At 35.6% G+C, this 18,435-nt stretch overlaps 2 protein-coding genes across 3 annotated transcripts in view; both read left to right on the forward strand.

Annotated features, from left to right (window-relative positions):
• The window catches only part of phldb3 (pleckstrin homology-like domain, family B, member 3), a 25,689-nt gene extending 20,187 nt beyond the window's left edge, over positions 1 to 5,502 (forward strand). Inside the window, exons 12-16 of one of the 2 annotated variants that reach the window (XM_079429274.1) lie at positions 931 to 1,015; positions 2,254 to 2,379; positions 3,607 to 3,814; positions 4,959 to 5,044; positions 5,175 to 5,502. In XM_079429274.1, the coding sequence (XP_079285400.1) occupies positions 931 to 1,015; positions 2,254 to 2,379; positions 3,607 to 3,814; positions 4,959 to 5,044; positions 5,175 to 5,309 (640 nt within the window). In that variant the 3' untranslated portion in view covers positions 5,310 to 5,502. The remainder of the gene's footprint in view (positions 1 to 930; positions 1,016 to 2,253; positions 2,380 to 3,606; positions 3,815 to 4,958; positions 5,045 to 5,174) is intronic. The other variant, XM_079429273.1, reaches the window with a different exon arrangement.
• A 1,729-nt stretch (positions 5,503 to 7,231) lies between these two features.
• LOC306877502 (polyadenylate-binding protein 4-like) lies at positions 7,232 to 18,435 on the forward strand. Its single transcript, XM_079429285.1, has 13 exons — positions 7,232 to 7,517; positions 8,702 to 8,895; positions 8,982 to 9,097; positions 9,815 to 9,954; positions 10,036 to 10,130; positions 11,522 to 11,659; positions 13,463 to 13,558; positions 13,660 to 13,854; positions 13,926 to 13,992; positions 14,915 to 15,030; positions 15,886 to 15,946; positions 16,019 to 16,149; positions 18,167 to 18,435. The coding sequence occupies exons 1-13, from the start codon at positions 7,331 to 7,333 to the stop codon at positions 18,254 to 18,256; spliced, it is 1,626 nt and encodes a 541-aa protein (XP_079285411.1). The 5' UTR covers positions 7,232 to 7,330; the 3' UTR covers positions 18,257 to 18,435.

An 18,435-nucleotide genomic window follows, 5' to 3' on the forward strand; every position in this document is an offset into this window, starting at 1 on the left:
TCTAGTCTATTCACAATGACGTTGTAATGTTTTTTGTTTGTTTGTTTGTTTTTGGTCAGACCACTAGTAAAAGTGTAACTGAATCATATCCAGTCTTTTTCAATCATATCCCACATACAGTAATGTGTACATTAATACTTTTGAAATGGATCTATGGCATACATAAGAAGCACAGCCTTCTGTATTTCAGTACAGTGACTGTCATCCAAACTGATGCCATAGTTTACATCAGATAATACTAACAGAGTGCACTGTACATAGCTAAGCATTTTGACTTTCTTGTTTGTGAACAATGACACAAGGACATCAGGCGTGCGAGAGGATTTTACCCCTGTTGCCTGGCCAGGGCCAGTATAGCCTGTGATGCTGAAGAGGTTCTGAAGCCTGTCCCAGACCAAAGACAGGATACTGGGGCAGAATAATTATTTTTGTTGTTGTTTACTGTATTGTATTGTAATCTACAGTACATTAAATTAAGGAATAAAACACTTGGGTTGAACCACAAGCAACACTTATTACCGGTTTTTTGAGTATTGTTTTGAATTGATCTCATCAGTGTGTAAAACTGTGTTGTAGTGTGTGTGTTTTTGAGGGTTTGTGTGTCATGTCTGAGAGCAAAGTTTGGTTTTTCAGCAAGATTGAGTTGTTTTGAGAGCTTCATTTTGACCTGACTATAGGAAGTTTGGGGAATTGAGTTAGGAGTTATGGATTCCTGTTTAGAGTTTTGAGAATACGAGGCAGTTTCAAGAAATGTGTTTAAGCAATCGAGAAAAACTGTAACATGAACTATGATTAATAAATGTTTTAAAAGTATGTTTCGTTGTTAGTTAAGGTTAACTAATGGAAGCTTATTGTGAGGTGTTTCTTTAAGTAATGATTGTGTTGATCTGTCTGAAAGTCTTCTGATCATGTGACCTCTGGTCTCTACAGCCCACAGAGCCTCCTGAACTTAGTGGAGATGGAGAAGAAACTCCGAGAGGCCAAAGCGGAGCGGGAACGTCTGCTGAAGGAGAGAGTGAGTTACTGACGCACACAGCACTGACCCGGCTGTCAAAACACATCAAGAATTGACCCTCGGGCAGCATACTGCAACAAAAAACTATATATATTTTATTTTTTTATCAAAATATACAAAAAATAGCCAAAGAAAAAATATTCAAAAATATTTTATTACAATTATTAATATTTTAGATTTATACATCATATGAAAGCTGAATAAATAATCTTTCCATTGATGTATGGTTTGTTAGGAGAGGACAATATTAGAAAATCTGGAATCTGAGGGAGCAAAAAAATCTAAATATTGAGAAAATCTCCTTTAAAGTTGTTCAAATGAAGTATTTTCGCATTTTTTATGTAATTAATTGTGATTAATTGCATACTAATATATTTATGTTATCAATTTCACAGTGAACCTCCAAATTAATGTAGAAACAACATAAAGATGGCACATTTTAAATACGGTTTAATAGCACTTTTTTACTAGGTAGCCTATATTGAAGGCCAGTATCATTGATACAAATAATTTTACTGATATCTCTAAATTAATTTTCCCTCAATTTTAGTCATTAATTATAGCCATTCAACATTAGAGTATAATGTCATCCTCCATTCAGCGATCAAACTGCGTGTCTCGTTCGGTTACTACAGTCAAACTCTCTTCAAGAGCGGATGATGCAGATTTAAGCTCGGAAAAGCTGATAGAACACTGAAAATATTTCTTCAGAATAAATGGTTTACACCACCAAAAAAGGTCTTAAAAAGCCTTAAATTGACCTTGTTCATATCTGTTAATGAGCCTACCAGAGACCTGTGTGTGTTTGCTTTTCTAAGATCATTTACACAAAATCACATTCACCTTTGTGCTGTTGCTTTGAATATCTTTTGTGATTGGGTGGCCTTTGATCATCACATGACTGATATTCAGACCAATCGACGGATTGGGTTCATGCAGCAGCAGCTCAATAAACAACACTTGTGTTTACCTTTACATTTATTCATTTATCAGACACTTTCATCCAAAGTGACTTTGGAATGAGGGGCATCATAAGCAGTATTCTTAGACTCCGTCCCTTGTTTGACACTAAGCTAGGACACAGTGATGTGAAAGTGAAACAAGAAGTCAATACTGAGACTAAAGTTGGCCTCCAAATGCACATTTCTTTCAACCAATGAGAACATTTCTCAATAAAACCAAGCTTTCGGTCTGAATCAGAGTCGTGATGGTGGTTTGCCGTCTCTGTCTGGATACAGGAGGAGAGACAGCGGCTGCTGGCAGAACAACGCCGACAGAAAGAGCAGGAATCTGTTAAAATACAGACGGAGCCACACGATGATGAGGAGCGACTGCAGATCAACTCAACACACAGAAACCTGGAGGTACTGATTATGAGACTACTTAAAGAAACACCAAAAAATTAAAATGTGCTCACCCTCAGGCCACTTCATCAGGTTTGTAGAAATGTGTCTCTGCATCAGTGTCCCAGCAGCGGCAGCCTCCCCGGGTCCTAATGCCCGTCTGGTAAGCAGTATTAATCTGTAGGGGGCGCTGTTGGCCTACTTCTAATTAAATTAAAAGTAAAATAGCCCACACAAATGACATTTAGTCTGAGTTTCTGATTAAATAAAGCTGTAATTGATGTTATAAAATAATAAGTATGTTTTGATTTAAAGGTCAGAAGCTATAGCTTACATTAAAAAAAAATCACAAACATTACACTTGTAAATTAAATAATTTTATACTGATTTATGTGTAATATGTTTATGTTCAGAATTTTTACAAAAATAGTTTTAGACCATCTACAAATGTTAAATCTTAAAAAAAAATGTTAGTGTTAAAGGAACACTCCACTATTTTTGAAAATAGGCTCATTTTCCAGCTCCCCGAGAGTTAAACAGCTGAGTTGTCGAATCCATTCAGCCGATCTCCGGGTCTGGCGGTAGCACTTTTAGCATCCCGCTCAAAAATGACCAAAGATTTTTGATAGTTTTCCTATTTAAAACTTGACTCTTCTGTAGTTACACCGTGTACTAAGTCGGGATTTTCTAGGCCGATATGGCTAGAAAACGGTAAAACTCAACTGTTTAACTCTAGGGGAGGTGGAAAATTTGCCAATTTTCAAAAATAGTGGAGTGTTCCTTTAACACTGCATCTTTCTGGGGGGGGGTGCAGCGATTGATATAGTTTATTTATATTTATTTTCAAAGCTTTAATGTACTGTTAAAAAAACCTTCATTATTTTTGTTTATTTAATTCTAATAAATAAGTTTTAAATAAGTATTTTGCTTATAATTTATGCACAGGAGAGACTTGATGTTGTTTCCAAACAAAAGAAAATATATCGTATCGGCCAAAATGAGTTGAAAAATATCGGCATATATCGGATATCAGCAAAAATGCAATATCGTGCATCCCTAGTCGCAAGCTTCAGGACAAACAAACACACAGCGCTGTGAAAGTCTGTCAGGGCGTGAGTTTTATGCGTCTAATACGTACTGCATTCCAAACGACAGAAATTAAATTATATCTAAAATAAAAGCACCGATTAATTTCAACACTAAATGCTAAATAACTAAATGTAATGTAAATGTGTTTTTATGGTTCAGCAGGTCATCCCGCTGTCTCTGACGGTGAACTTTGACCTGCGGGCTCACGTGGAGTCTCTGGGTCATAACGTGACGGGCTGTATGGGGGTCAATCTGTCTCCGCGGAGGTGCGGGGGCTTTCTGACCAAACGCGGAGGACGAGTGAAGACCTGGAGGAGGAGGTGGTTCATCTTCGATCTGGACCACCAGAGACTGGCCTACTACACCGGTGAGCACAAACACAAACTCCAGAGCGTCTCCTTTCATCAGCTCCGTCTCTGCATGCACTCAACGCAATATCACATATTCACATTAGAACCAGCATTTCATCAATATTCCACTAAAATAAAAGCTTGAGGGTTTAAATGTTTCAACAGTGAATCATTTAAGACATAAATATTTATATTGTAACATTTTTTTGAGACATTTTCAAATGCAGTTCAAATTGCAATCGCAATATATGACGAATTAATCACAGTGTAATCTTCTGGTCAAGTCGTGCAATCCTATTTATATAAATCATTTAACAAGAGTTCAAATAAAAGCTTAATAAAACACTAACTAAAAAAAGATGAGAGTTTATCTGTTTACTTGCATGGCATGCAGTGTTGCTTTAGTGTCATTAAAAAAGACTTGTTATAGTTCTTTTTAGATATTTAGAATTCGTTTTTATTATATTATTATTATTAGTATATTATTATTATAAATTAGTAATGTTATTGTGGGTTTTTTGTCATTTTTATAGTTTTTTATGTCTATTTAGTTTTTTATTTTATTTCAGTTTTAGTTATATTAGTACATTGTTAAACTAAATGAAAATATTAATATTAATTCGTTTTAAATATAATATTAACATTAATATTTAAATAATTTCTGTATTTGTTTTAATTTTAAAGTTTTAGTAATTTTGTTTGTTTGTTTTTTAATTATTTATTTATTTTTTATTATTTATTTTTTATTTTAGTTATGTTCAACGAAAATTTGAAATTTTTCCTTGGCATGTAGCTGAAATAATGATAATTTTTTTAATAATAATTGTTTTGTTTTTTTAAATATATATATATATATGTTGTTTTAGTTCAGATCATGTTTGTTTTTTATGGTTTTGGTTTTAGTTAACAATAATAACCCTGATGTCATGAGATCATTAACCCACATCAGAGAACCGGGAACATGTGAATGTGTGCTTAAAACATTTAAATATTAATTAAACATTTCAGGGGGACTTCAAGAAAATAAAAGAGATTCAGCTGACAAAGGAGTTTGTGAATGGCTGCATTAGCACACTAAAGGATTTTCAGTGTATGATCCTGTTAGTGCTCAGAATCTGATGAATATCTGCTGCTTTCTCACTGAAATCCTTGTTTCCTCAGAACTCGATGAGAAGAAACTCAAAGGTGTGATTTACTTCCAGGCCATCGAGGAGGTTTATTACGACCATCTGCGAACAGCTACAACAGTGAGTTCATAACCACACACACAAAACTAACCCTAACCAGCTCCAGATCACCAGTAACCATGTCACTGTCAGATTCTTTAAGATCTGGTATCAGATGAACACTGTTGGTCTCTCGTTGTGTTGTCCTCAGTCTCCGCGGCCGAGCCTCACCTTCTGCGTCAAAACATACGAGCGGCTCTTTTTCCTGGTGGCTCACAGCGCTGAAGCCACGAGGATCTGGATGGATGTTATAGTCACGGCCACAGACGAACACAGCAGATACTGATCAGATCAGAGGAGCAGAGGATGCTGGGATACGCTCAGACCCGACAGTGGTTTGTGTTCTGCTGCTACACTACCAGAACACACCTCAGTGACTTACACTTTATTTATTACTGTTACATATTCATGTTTGTCATATTTTGCTAATGAAATGGGGGAAAGAATCCTGCAAAGTGTTAATAAATATTTACATTCCAAACAACGTGTCAGAACATTGTTATTCTGTGCTCAAGGAGCTGGGAAAATACTACTTAAATAAATTAATACAATTTAAACCGAGGGAAAAAACTTTTATGAAATGTTACAATGCTTATAAAATGTTTCAACCGATAAAAATGAGTCTTCAAATCAATAGTTGACTTCAAATTCAACTTTATTTCATTATATACACTGCTGCTCAAAAGTTTGGGATCAGTATGATTTTTAATGTTTTTACGGGAGTCTCTTCTGCTTCAGCTCGGCTGTATTTATTCCATCAAAAATACAGAAAAACAGTAATATTGTGAAATCTTATTGCAGTTTCTAATATTGTTTCCTATGTTAATACACTATAAACTGTACTGTATTTCTGTGACGCAGCTGTATTTTCAGCATCATTATCTAGTCTTCAGTGTCACATGATCATGTCACGTGATAATATACTGATTTATTATGAGTGCTGAAACTCTTCATATTGTTTTTTGGAACATGTGATACTTCTTTCTTTGATTGTTTGATGAATACAACAGCATTTGTTCAAAACAGAAATCTTTTCTAACAATATAAGTCTTTACTATGACATTTAACACATCCCTCCTGAATAAAAGTGTTCATTTCTTTAAAAAAAAAAATGTACTGACCCCAAACTTTTGAATAGCATTGTATATTGTAACAAAATGTATTTTTTCAATAAATGCTGTTCTTTTTAACTTTTTATTAATCAGAGAATCCTGAAAAAAATATCACAGGTCCCAAAAACAATATGAGAGAGAGAGAGAGTGTGTGTGTGTGTGTGCGCGAGCGAGTGTGTGTGTGTGTGTGTGTGTGTGTGTGCGCGAGCGAGCGAGTGTGAGTGTGTGTGAGAGTGTGTGCGTGCGAGCGAGTGTGACTGTGTGTGTGTGTGTGTGTGTGTGTGTGAGTGTGTGTGTGTGTGCGTGCGTGCGAGCGAGCGAGCGTGAATGTGTGAGTGTGTGCGTGCGAGCGAGTGTGTGTGTGTGTGTGCGTGCGTGCGTGTGTGTGAGTGTGTGTGTGCGTGCGTGCGTGCGAGCGAGCGTGAATGTGTGTGTGTGTGTGTGTGTGTGTGCATGTTTATGTGGTTTATGAGGACACAAATGTGTATAATGACATGGGTATGACAGAGGTATTACAATATGAAGGTGATTTATGAGGACACTGCCTATGTCCCCGTAATTCAAAAGGCTTAAAAAACATACTAAATGGTGTTTTTTTGAAAATCTAAAAATGCACAAAGTCTCCTGTGAGGGCTAAGTTTAGGTGTAGGGTTGGTGTAGGGCAATAGCACACACAGTTTGTTCAGTATAAAAACCATTACGCCTATGGAGAGTCCCCATAAACCACAAAAACCAACGTGTGTGTGTGTGTGTGTGTGAGAGTGTGTGTGTGAGTGAGTGTGTGTGTCTGTGTGTGTGTGTGTGTGTGTGTGTGTGTGAGTGAGTGTGTGTGTAGATGGATCACTTAAAATTCAATTTTTGACATTTATTATTCAGTGGAACACAAAATTAGACTCAACAAAAGTCGCGTATGTAAGAAAAACAACACAATAAACGTTTCTTAAAGCATTCAATAAAACATTTTTGTATTTATTTCTAGTACATTGTAATATTATGCTAAATAAATCCGTCACATGTGCAGCACGCAGTGATTTGATGTGATATTGCTATTTAAACTTTATGAGGAACATAACCGGAATGTTTATTTTCGATCTGACCGAATCTTTTAAATCCGATTCGTTGATCGTTACAAGCGTTTTTCTGCGTGAATCTCGGACGCTCTGAGTTCTGCATCGATATTTGATATCTGTCTGTGATGAAGATGAAGATGAAGGTGAGCAGCTCGCTGTATGTGGGCGATCTGGAGCCGGACGTGACTGAAGCCATGCTGTTCGAGCGATTCAGATCACTCGGTTCGGTTCAATCGATCCGAGTCTGCAGAGATCGACTCACCTGCCGCTCGCTCGGGTACGCGTTCATCAACTTCGAGCGAGCCGCTGACGGTAAACATTTATCATCAATAATCAACTGCTTTTCTATCAACCCTCATAATGCATCAAAAATCTCCATGCTTTTATTTTCATATACCGAGTCCGTTTGGACCCGAAGAATCGTTAGTCTTAATATTTTCAACTAAAACAAAATTGTCTCTTAAGCAGCAAGCAGTCATTAATGAGTGAATGAGAAAATATTACCATGATTTCACTGCATTATAAAAATTAAAAAACTGAGAACACTGCAAAAAATGATTTTCTTCCTTAGTATTTTTCTCTTGTTTTAGAAGTAAAAATATCAGCCAAGAAAAAATATCAGCCAAGCTTTCAAAAGCTAAACAAAATAGTTTTTCTGACCTCATTGGCAGATATTTTTACTTGTTTTTAGCAAAAACTAACAAAATTTGGATAATATTTTCAGAAAATCTTATGCAATTTTACTTCAAGGGTTTCTATATATTTATACTAGAAAACGAGAAAAATACTAAGGAAGAAAATCTTTTTTTGCAGTGAAATTCAATACAACCACACCAAAACACTTATTTGAATATTGTATATAATTTATAAGAATATATAATCTGAGAATTATCAGTATATTAAACCCATTGGAATGAATGGAGTTAAATTACATTTCTATAAATTTACAGCTCATGATTGCTCAAAAACAGTCCAAATTTATGAAACCTACACATTTATTTCTATCAAAACAATATTAATATTACTCTGAAAACTTTCCAAACAAAATACATTATTTTACTTGCATAAACTTTAACTTTCATGTTAAAAAGTGATCAGTTGGTCATGCTGCAATGGTTCATATTCATGTTCATCAACAAAATTCAGTCCCTAAAGTGTGTGAGATTTCAGGAGAAGGCTAAATATATATTTTACAAAGGCATTTGACCATAACATAATTTTTAGATAATTTTACAAAAGTCAATAAATCATTTTTTTTTAGAAATGTTTATGTTCAGGTTCAAAAAGGTATAATTGTATATCAATCTCTGGCCAAAAAGAGCATTAGATCTCTCCAGTGAAGTTTAGTCAAAGGTGTTTGCTTTTGAAACTCAGTTTCTGTACAATTTGGGAGGAATCAATAAACAAAAATCATAGAGAGAATCAAATATTCCACACCATTAAAGTGATTCATTAAGTCAAGAAGTTGATATCATTGTGATGTTGGTTTGTCGCAGCCGAGCGAGCCTTGGACACCATGAACTTTGACCTGATGCAGGGGAAGCCCATGCGTCTGATGTGGTCCCAGCGAGACCCTTCACTGAGGAAGAGCGGCGTGGGAAACATCTTCATCAAGAACCTGGAGAAATCCATCGACAGCGAGGGCCTGTATGACATCTTCTCTTCCTTCGGAACCATCTTGTCCTGTAAAGTAAGATACGAGCTCCTCATCCTGCTCTGTTATATTAGATCTGTATCGAGTGCAGGAGAAGCTGAAGCCTGTTTCTTTCTCTGAAGGTGGTTTGTGATGAAAACGGATCAAAAGGCTTTGGGTTCGTGCACTTTGAGACGCATGAAGCTGCTGGAAAAGCCATCGAGAAACTAAACGGCATGTTGATCAATGAGCAGAAAGTGTGAGTTTAGACTGAAACTTAAAGGAGTAGTTCACCCGTCTGAGACATAGATGAGTTTGTTTCTTCATCAGGTTTGTATAAATGTGTCTCTGCATCAGTGTCTCAGCAATGGATGCTCTGCAGTGAATGGGTGCCGTCAGAATGAGAGTCCAAACAGCTGATAAAAACATCACAATAATCCACACCACTCCAGTCCATCAGCTAACATCTGGAGAAGACAAAAGCTGAAACACATCCAGCATTAAGATGCTTTTAACTCAAATACGAGTCCATAATAACGCTTCCTCCAGTGAAAAACTGCATCTGCTGTTGTCTCTCGCATCAAAATCCAGCCACATATTTGTTTAGAGCTATTTTGGTTTGTAAACAGTGCTTGATTTGTGCAGATTTCTCTCCTGATTCAGACCAGAACACTTTTATACTGGAGGAAGAGTTATTATGGATCGTATTGGAGTTGAAAACATCTTAATGCTGGGTTAGTTTCATCTTTAGTCTTCTCCAGATGTTAGCTGATGGACTGGAGTGGTGTGGATTATTGAGATGTTTTTATCAGCTGTTTGGACTCTCATTCTGACGGCACCCATTCACTGCAGAGCATCCATTGCTGAGACACTGATGCAGAGACACATTTCTACAAACCTGATGAAGAAACAAACTCATCTATATGTTTAAAGGCCAGGACAGTGCTTTGTAAGTTTCAAATGTTGCATCTTCCAGGTTCGTGGGACACTTCAAGTCTCAAAAGGAGCGTGAGGCTGAAATGCAGGCGAGAAACAAAGAGTTCACAAACATTTTCATCAAGAACTTTGGGACAGATGTGGATGACGAGATGCTGACGGAGATATTCAGTAAATTCGGTGAGTGTTTATTTGTTTTGTGGATGTGGTTGAAATGAAATATTTTCTCTTGTTTTATTGTGTCTGTTCTCTGTGTGTGAGGCCCGACTCTGAGCGTTCGGGTCATGACGGATGAGAAGGGAAACTCCAGAGGATTCGGTTTCGCCAGCTTTGAGAATCACAGCGATGCCAAACGGGTGAGTGATGTGAAACTGAAGTGTGTGATTCTGAATGAAAGCGGGATCTGCACAAAACTGTGGAATATTATGTAGGCAGTATTTTATTTTATTCTTTAAACACAATGAGGCTCCCATAAGTTGCATTCCATATGAAGTACTATCTGTGACCCTGGAGCACAAAACCAGTCTTAAGGGTCCAATTTTTTCTGAATAAATGATCTTTCCATTGATGTATGGTTTATTAGGATAGGACAATATTTGGAAAATCTGGAATCTGAGGGAGGAAAAAAATCTAAATATTGAGAAAATCTCCTTTAAAGTTGTTCAAATGAAGTCCTTAGCAATGCATATTACTAATCAAAAATGAAGTTTTGATATATTTACAGTAGGACATTTACAAAATATCTTCATGGAACATGATCTTAATATCCTAATGATTTTTGTTATAATTACTACTGAAGCGGAGACACTGCAGGCACAAACACTGGTGTTTCATGCACCTGTCAAGTTTTTGGTTTTTCATAAAGTGTTTTTTCAAATTAGTGGAAAGTTGTAAAGACACTGTTAAGTGTTTCTTTTATAGCACTTTATCTGTCTGTGTTAATAGATTTCAATTACAATGCATATTTTAAAGGCCGTTTTCTCAAAATGAGTTTTTTCTTCTACACTGAGCCATAAATCTCCACTTCAGCAGCACTTACATACTTTACATTTTTATTCCTATAGTCTATATCCTGAAGGTTTTTACCGAGGGATTTGTTCATATATAATTTGTTTGATTATGTACAACATTTTATTCCCCCAACATTATGAAAATATATTGTTTTCAGTAAGTATATTCTGAATTATGGAGTAACACAAATGAGATTCCCTCTGTAAATCATGTCAAAATCCTTGTTTAATTTTTAAAAAAATAAATAAATAAACAAGAATATTGAAACTGACTTCATGCAAATTAGAGCATATTTAATTAAATAATGACTCATTTGCATATTTAAACCTAACGTATGTTTGGAATTATTAATGTAATCAATCAGTCAGCCGGGTAAGTAAGGTGATAATATTAGTTGCTGTTTTTTACCCTATTCACCTGCAGTGTCTCGCCTTGAGATTAAATGCCATATATGTATGGTTTTCAGATATAGAAGATATAAATGAATTGTTACTCTAAATTTTCTGGTCATGTTTATGGTCTTTCATGTAGATGTATCTCACACAGATCTCTAGTTTAAAGGCCATTTCTTCTTGTTGGAATTGCATATCGTTGCTCTTTTGTTGTTTCTGATTGCTTCTATTGTCCTCATTGGTAAGTCGCTTTGGATAAAAGCATCTGCTAAATGACTAAAAGTAAGAAATGAAATGATGGCACAGAACGTGACTAGTTGTATATGTTGTGGTGTAACCGGAAGGCGGTGGAGGAGCTGAACCGGACGGAGCTGAGCGGCAGAAGGGTGTTTGTGGGCCGCGCTCAGAAGAGAAGAGAGCGGCAGGCAGAGCTGAAGCGACGCTTTGAGCAGATCCAGCAGGAGCGCATCATGCGCTGTCAGGTATCAGACATCAGTTTATTACTCATGCACTTCCTCAGAACGTCAAAGATGAGGTCAGGTGAGTCTAATTTCACTAGGAGAACGTCCAGTGTCAATAGAGTAGGACTTTAACACCAAGCAGCTTTCTGTCGGTCGATGCAGTGAACCCGATGCGAAATCTGCATTTGGAAATCTTTGGCCCTCATGTGAAATTTCCAAATGCATTGATTCCTATCGAAATCACTGGAATGGTACATGTGACCACACTTCAACATATAGGGCTATAGGATTTTTAACTACTCGATTATCGTGGCAACAAACATTCACAATAACGATATATCATGATACATATGGTATGGTATGATATTGTATGGTTTGTTAGGATCGGACAATATTTGTCTGATACACAACTATTTGAAAATCTGGAATCTGAGGGTAAATATGTAAAAATCTAAATATTGAGAAAATCTCCTTTAAAGTTGTTCAAATGAAGTTCTTAGCAATGCATATTACTAATCAGAAATTAAGTTTAGATATATTTACGGTAGGGAATTTACTAAATATCTTCATGGAACATGATCTTAATATCCTAATGATTTTTGTCATAAAAGAGAAATGTATAATTTTGATCCATACAATGTATTGTTGTCTATTGCTACAAATATACCTGTGTTACTGATGACTGCGTCTGTGCTGCAGGGACATATTTTTTCCTTTTTTGTCGAATGAATCACACGGTTTCATACAAAAACAGGCGAGACTAAAATGCTAATGAGAATTTATCACAATAACAGCATATTTTTACTCCAAACGAGTGTTTTTAATAATTTCCTTCTTATCACAGGATGAGTCAGAAATGATATGATTTTGTAGTATTCTAAAGGTTATGTTGGTTAGCATTATTACCTTATAAATGCATATCCTTATTAAAATACTTGAAGAATACAGATAAACCATATACTGTTTCAATCATGTCTTCATGTTTGATCAGATAAAACATTTCTTTCTGCACGTTACTCATCTGCAGCAATAGCTGGATTCCTACAGGGATTTCCTGGAACATCATAAGTTTTATTACGCGTTGACTTTTTACAAGAGGTCCTCTGGCATGGAGTATGAATGAAACATGTGAGAGTTTACCACTCAATGACACCGATGCTGGATTATTATGGTCATATATTGTCCTATATGTGCACTATACACTTTTAAATATCGCCAATACTGGTATATTGAGACCCATAATTAACATGATAACGATATTGAATTATTTAAATGTCATGATTATAGTCAATATATATATACTGTACATCGTCCTGTTCTTGTAGATTTAGGATGCGTATTAAAGCTTTATAGTTATTGTTGAAGTAGGGGTATTGAGAGACACAGAGAACGATATCATTGGAATCACTTTCAGAATGATTTTTTCCGACTGATGAACAATAAAAATATTGACAGCCCATTCATCTTTAAAGAGCTGGAACATTTAAAGCAGCAGATGACAAAACTGCAGAGCGTTAATTATCATTATAGTTAGCATTATATGGAAACATTATATAGTTATATTTATCACAAAAGTTATTGTTAGTTATCGTTATGGTTATTGTTTTAGTTATCGATATAGTAGTATAGTTATAGTTATAGTTATTGCTATTATTATAGTTGTTGTTATCGTTATAGTTACTAATATAGTTATTACAGTTATCTTTATCGCTTTTGTTTGAGTTATATTAATTGTTGTAGTTACCACTATAGTTATATTGAAAGTTATCATTGTAGTTACTGTTATAGTTATCATGGCAGTTATGTTTCTTGTGAATCTGGCAGGGCGTGAATCTGTACGTGAAGAATCTGAGCGACAGCGTGGACAGTGAACGGCTGCTCAGAGAGTTCTCTCCGTACGGGAACATCACCAGCGCTAAGGTAGAAATGAGTCTGCCATTGGTTTTTATGTTCAGAAATTGTGCCATTATTTAATTGTAACCCAGTAAATGCAAAGATCCAGAGTTTTTTTTTCCGTTCAGGTGATGACAGACGGCGGCCGCAGCCGAGGCTTCGGATTCGTCTGCTTCTCGTCTCCTGAAGAAGCCACCAGAGCCATCACTGAGATGAACTGTCGCATCATCGACTCCAAGCCCATATATGTGGCTCTGGCCCAGAGGAAGAAGGAGCGCCAGGCTCTGCTCATCCACCAACACATGATGAGACGCCAGCAGCAGGTCCAGATTCACATCACACTCTCTGCTCATCCACAGAGAAACACAGATGACCAGCTGTTATTATTTCACAGGTGCAGAACCTCTCTTCATACAGCATCACCCAGCCTCAGCACAGCTCTCAATGCATCAGTCCTCAGGGTGAGCGGAGCTTCTTAAAGAGATAATCACCCCAAAATACTTTGGTGAATTGTCCAAACACAAATGAAGATGTTTTTAATGAAACCAGAGAGATTTCTGGCCTTCCTTTCAAAGTCCAGGTAACCAAAACTTTAAAAATATAATGCGAATCCATATGAATTGAACATAAACCATGGTTTTGAATAACAGGAGAGTGATTAAATTATGACAAAATTGTAATTTTTTAAATAATAGAGATATTTTATTTCTTTCATTCATAAAAATGCAAATTAAATGAATGAATGAATTAATAATTTCTAAAAACAAACAATACAAATAAAACACTAAAATTAATAAAATCATAAAAATGTCAAATTTAAATAAATAATTTTAAAATAAAAGCAATTAATAAAATCAATCAATAAAACACTAATTTAAATTCATTTATAACAATGTAAAAATAAAAAATATTTTAAAAACATTACAATTACATCATACAAACATGAAATTAAAATAATTTTAAATAAAAACAACTGAAATTTAAAACGTACTAAAAATTAAATCATAGAAATATAAAATTAGAAGAAATAAATAGATTAAGTAAAAACTATGAAAACACTCAAATTCATAAAAACTAAATTAAAATAAAGAATTTAAAATGTTCAAAATAAAATGCATGCTAAAATTAAATCATAAAAATTTGAAATGAAAATAATTTTAAAATAAAGTGAAAATAAAACATACTAAAAGTAATAAAATCATGAAAATGTGAAATTAAAATAAATAATTTAAAAATTAAAAGTTAAAATAAAATATACTGAAAGTTTTTTAAATCATAAAAATTTTTAATTTAAAAAAAATAAATAAATAAAAAGTCAGAATGAAACAAAAAAAGGCTGTGATATGTCATCAAGAGCTTTTTTTAATCATCTCTCTCTTGCAGTGAATCACAGTCTCTGGTCACCTGTGAGTGCAGCACCGCAGCACATCTACGCTCCTGAAGTTCACAATCATCACGAGCTCACAAGTGAACCGCAGCAGCAGTGGGCTGTTCAACAGGTGCACATCTCTCACAGATCACTCACTAGCTGTGTTTCCATCCAAAGACTCAAATCTAACCTATGCGCAAAACTGGAACATCGCAGAAAACATTTGCCAATAAAGCACAGTTACCATTCAATGACTCAAAGAGAACAAACTCGTCACTTTCTGATAAACTGGCACTAGTACCACCAAGAAATGTAGGAGAGGCCACTTAATATAATAAATTTAATATAGGATAATTTACTTGCGCCAGACGAAACACAATAAATGCAGTCATTGCTTTCAGAGGTGGATGCTGCTGTTTGGGAGCGCAGTCATGTAAGACAATTATACAGAAATAATTATACAGACTTTTCTCAGACATTTCAGAACGACCAAAACAACATTTCAGATGCTATGAACAAAAATGCGCATAAAAATAGGTGGATGGAAACATACTGACTAAAGCCCTGTTCACACCAAGACCGATAACTATAAAAATAACTATATTAGCGAACAATATCGTCTGTTTATTCTAAGCAAATGCGCGTCTGCCGCTTTAAATTCTTGAGCTCATTACAGCAAGACTGATTCTGATTGGCTGTCAATGTTTGTATCATTCATCAGCTGGGAAAAATCATTCTGGAAGTGATTCCAACGATATCGTTTCTCTGTGCCTTTATCGTTATAGTTGTGGTGTGGACTCTGCTATTCTTTAATATTGAGAATGATATCTTTATCGTAATCTTTATAGTTATCGTGCTTGGTGTGAACAGGCCTTTACGGCTGCTGATTTATTACTGTATGCATGTGGATTCTTGTATGTGTGTGCGCTGTGTAATAGTCATTATATATCATAACGGTTTGGTGTGGTTTCGTGTGTATGTTCAGGTGCAGGAGACTCTGAGTTCATCTGTGTCCAGCTCAGCAGAAAACCACAAGCAGATGCTGGGCAAGTTCACTCCTGTATTATTGTGTCCTGTTGATCTGGTCAAGCTCTCGTCTGATGTAGTTTGATCCGCAGGTCTCAGTCTCTTCCCGTTGGTGCAGGACGCGGTCGGTCCGCTGGCGACTCAGATCACGGAGATGCTGCTGGAGACGGATGAGTCTGAGCTTCTTCAGCTGCTGCGCTGCCATCAGTCTCTGTGCATCAAGGTCCGCTCCTGCTGATTTAGCTTCGGTTGCTTTTAGGGATGCACAATATTATCGGAGCGTTATCGGATAATCGGCCGATAATGGCTTTAAAGGTGACCTATTATGCCCTTTTTGCAAGATGTAAAATAAGTCTCTAATGTCCCCAGAGTGTGTATGTGAAGTTTTAGCGCAAAATACCTTACAGAACATTTTTTATAGTTTGTTAAAATTGCCACTTTTAGGGTATGAGCCAAAACGCACCATTTTCGTGTCTTTCCCTTTAAATACAAATGAGCTGGTGCTCCCGGAGAAGAGGGCGGAGCATCAAGAGCTCAGCAATTGATAGTTTTCACGTGACGTCACACTCTTATAGGAACGCCCACCTGGAGGCCAAAACGCAGCTTTGCTCCACTGACCGCCAGTTATTTTTACACGGTTTGCATCAAGTAGTATGTAGTAAAACGCAGATATTAAAAGGCGAAATTCAGTAAACACCTTATTGATTATTTGTATTTTGTACAGGCAAGCAGATGAAGCCAGAATATATATATATATATATAATGGCCTAAGTGCGCTCTGTCTCTATACCTAGCCGTTGCAAATAAACACTCCACTATTAGTACAAGCCTGTTATTTGACAGAATACGCACTCGGTTTAAAAGTCAGTTTTCTGATTGTACTGTGCATAAAAAAAGCACTTTATGAATTACACAGACGGGAGCACGGTGCAATAAAAATAACTCATGGTGCCATCGCATGCTATTACAAACTTTATAAGCCTTTATATGGGTGTTGATGGCGCAGTGGATAAGACACATGCCTTTGGTGTGAGAGACCCGGGTTCAAATCCACTGTGAGACACCAATGTGTCCCTGAGCAAGACACTTAACCCCTAGTTGCTCCAGAGGTGTGCGACCTCTGACATATATAGCAATTGTAAGTCGCTTTGGATAAAAGCGTCCGCTAAATGAATAAATGTAAATGTAAATAAGCCCCACTTGTGATTATGAGCTCGACTAATTCCAGCGGTTGACTTCACATTGCTTTCATATGCAATTTTAACTCCCACATTCCTATTTGAATGTGGCATTCCTGAGTGCCAAGAAGCTCTTTCAGGCAGTGTTGGCAACTTTGCAATTTTGTTGCTAAAATTAGCAACTTTTCAGACTACCCTAGCAACATTTTCTTCCAAAAGCACCAACAAATTTTGCAGTTTTTAACATTTATTTGGCAACTTTTTATAAGTGACGCAGGCAATAAAAAGGCACACATTTTCCATCCAAATTACACAAAAAGAGGAAACCAAAGATGCCTAGCAGTACACACATCACATGTAATCTGAAAACACAATGCGTAATTTAAAATGCAGGTAAAAACCAATACGGAAAATTCTTTCATATTAACGTAGTAGATTGTACCCTGTTTTTACAGACTTTTCTTCGAGTGTAGCATACTAACTAACTACTAATAAAAATACTTAAAGCATTATTGTTGAGAATGTGTAGTATTACTAGTTTACTAGCTATTAAAAAAACTTAAATTGTAGTCATTCAAGAATGTGTACATTTTAAAAAATTCAATGTATATAAAAATACAGTTATTTATATTTTAATATTATATTATGCATATTATCTTACAAACAAATCTAAAATGTTAAAACCACAAATAAAATGTTACGGTTTCAACTGCATCTATCTGAGAAAATAAAAAAACACAGCAGAGATTGATTTTATTAGTTATTTTCAAGGTTTTCAATGTGTTATCATTAAAAAATAACTTTAATAAAGTTTATTACTCTTAACAAATAAGTAATTATAATAATTTAATAAAAAAAAAATTTTTTATAATTTCCGCACGGGAGAGACTTGGTGTTGTTTCATAACAAAGATAAATATATATCGGTATCGGCTATCGACCAGAATGATTTTAAAAATATCGGCATAATGGATATCGGCAAAATCTAATATCGTGCATCCCTGGTTGTTTTAATGTGTGATGTGTTTCTGAAGTGTGTGTGTGTGTGTGTGTGTGTGTTCAGGTGAATGAAGCGCTTGCTGTTCTTCAGTCTCTTCAGCCGATGGAAGCGGCTCAGATATCGTTTAGCAGCCCTGCTATTCAAGCCGTCTGAGACACAGATATCAATGACCTCACACAGACTGAACAATCATAAAAATTCATATTGATTTGATTTTTTATTTTTTTTAAATGTAATAATTCAGTATTAATATTGTTTGATAAATAAATGTGTTTGCAAATATGTATTTTATTAGGTATTTTTTATTAAAAAAAGTGTTGGTTTTTGTTTTT

Source organism: Barbus barbus, assembly GCF_936440315.1.
Source record: "Barbus barbus genome assembly, chromosome: 12".
Classification (NCBI taxonomy): Eukaryota; Metazoa; Chordata; class Actinopteri; order Cypriniformes; family Cyprinidae; genus Barbus; species Barbus barbus.

Bases quoted from the DNA above. Each gene is read 5' to 3' on its own strand.
- LOC306877502 (XM_079429285.1), top strand. From the start codon at position 7,331: ATGAAGATGAAGATGAAGGTGAGCAGCTCGCTGTATGTGGGCGATCTG. The intron at 8,896-8,981 runs GTAAGATACGAG...CTTTCTCTGAAG, and splicing joins GAACCATCTTGTCCTGTAAA to GTGGTTTGTGATGAAAACGG. The intron at 10,131-11,521 runs GTGAGTGATGTG...TGTAACCGGAAG, and splicing joins ATCACAGCGATGCCAAACGG to GCGGTGGAGGAGCTGAACCG.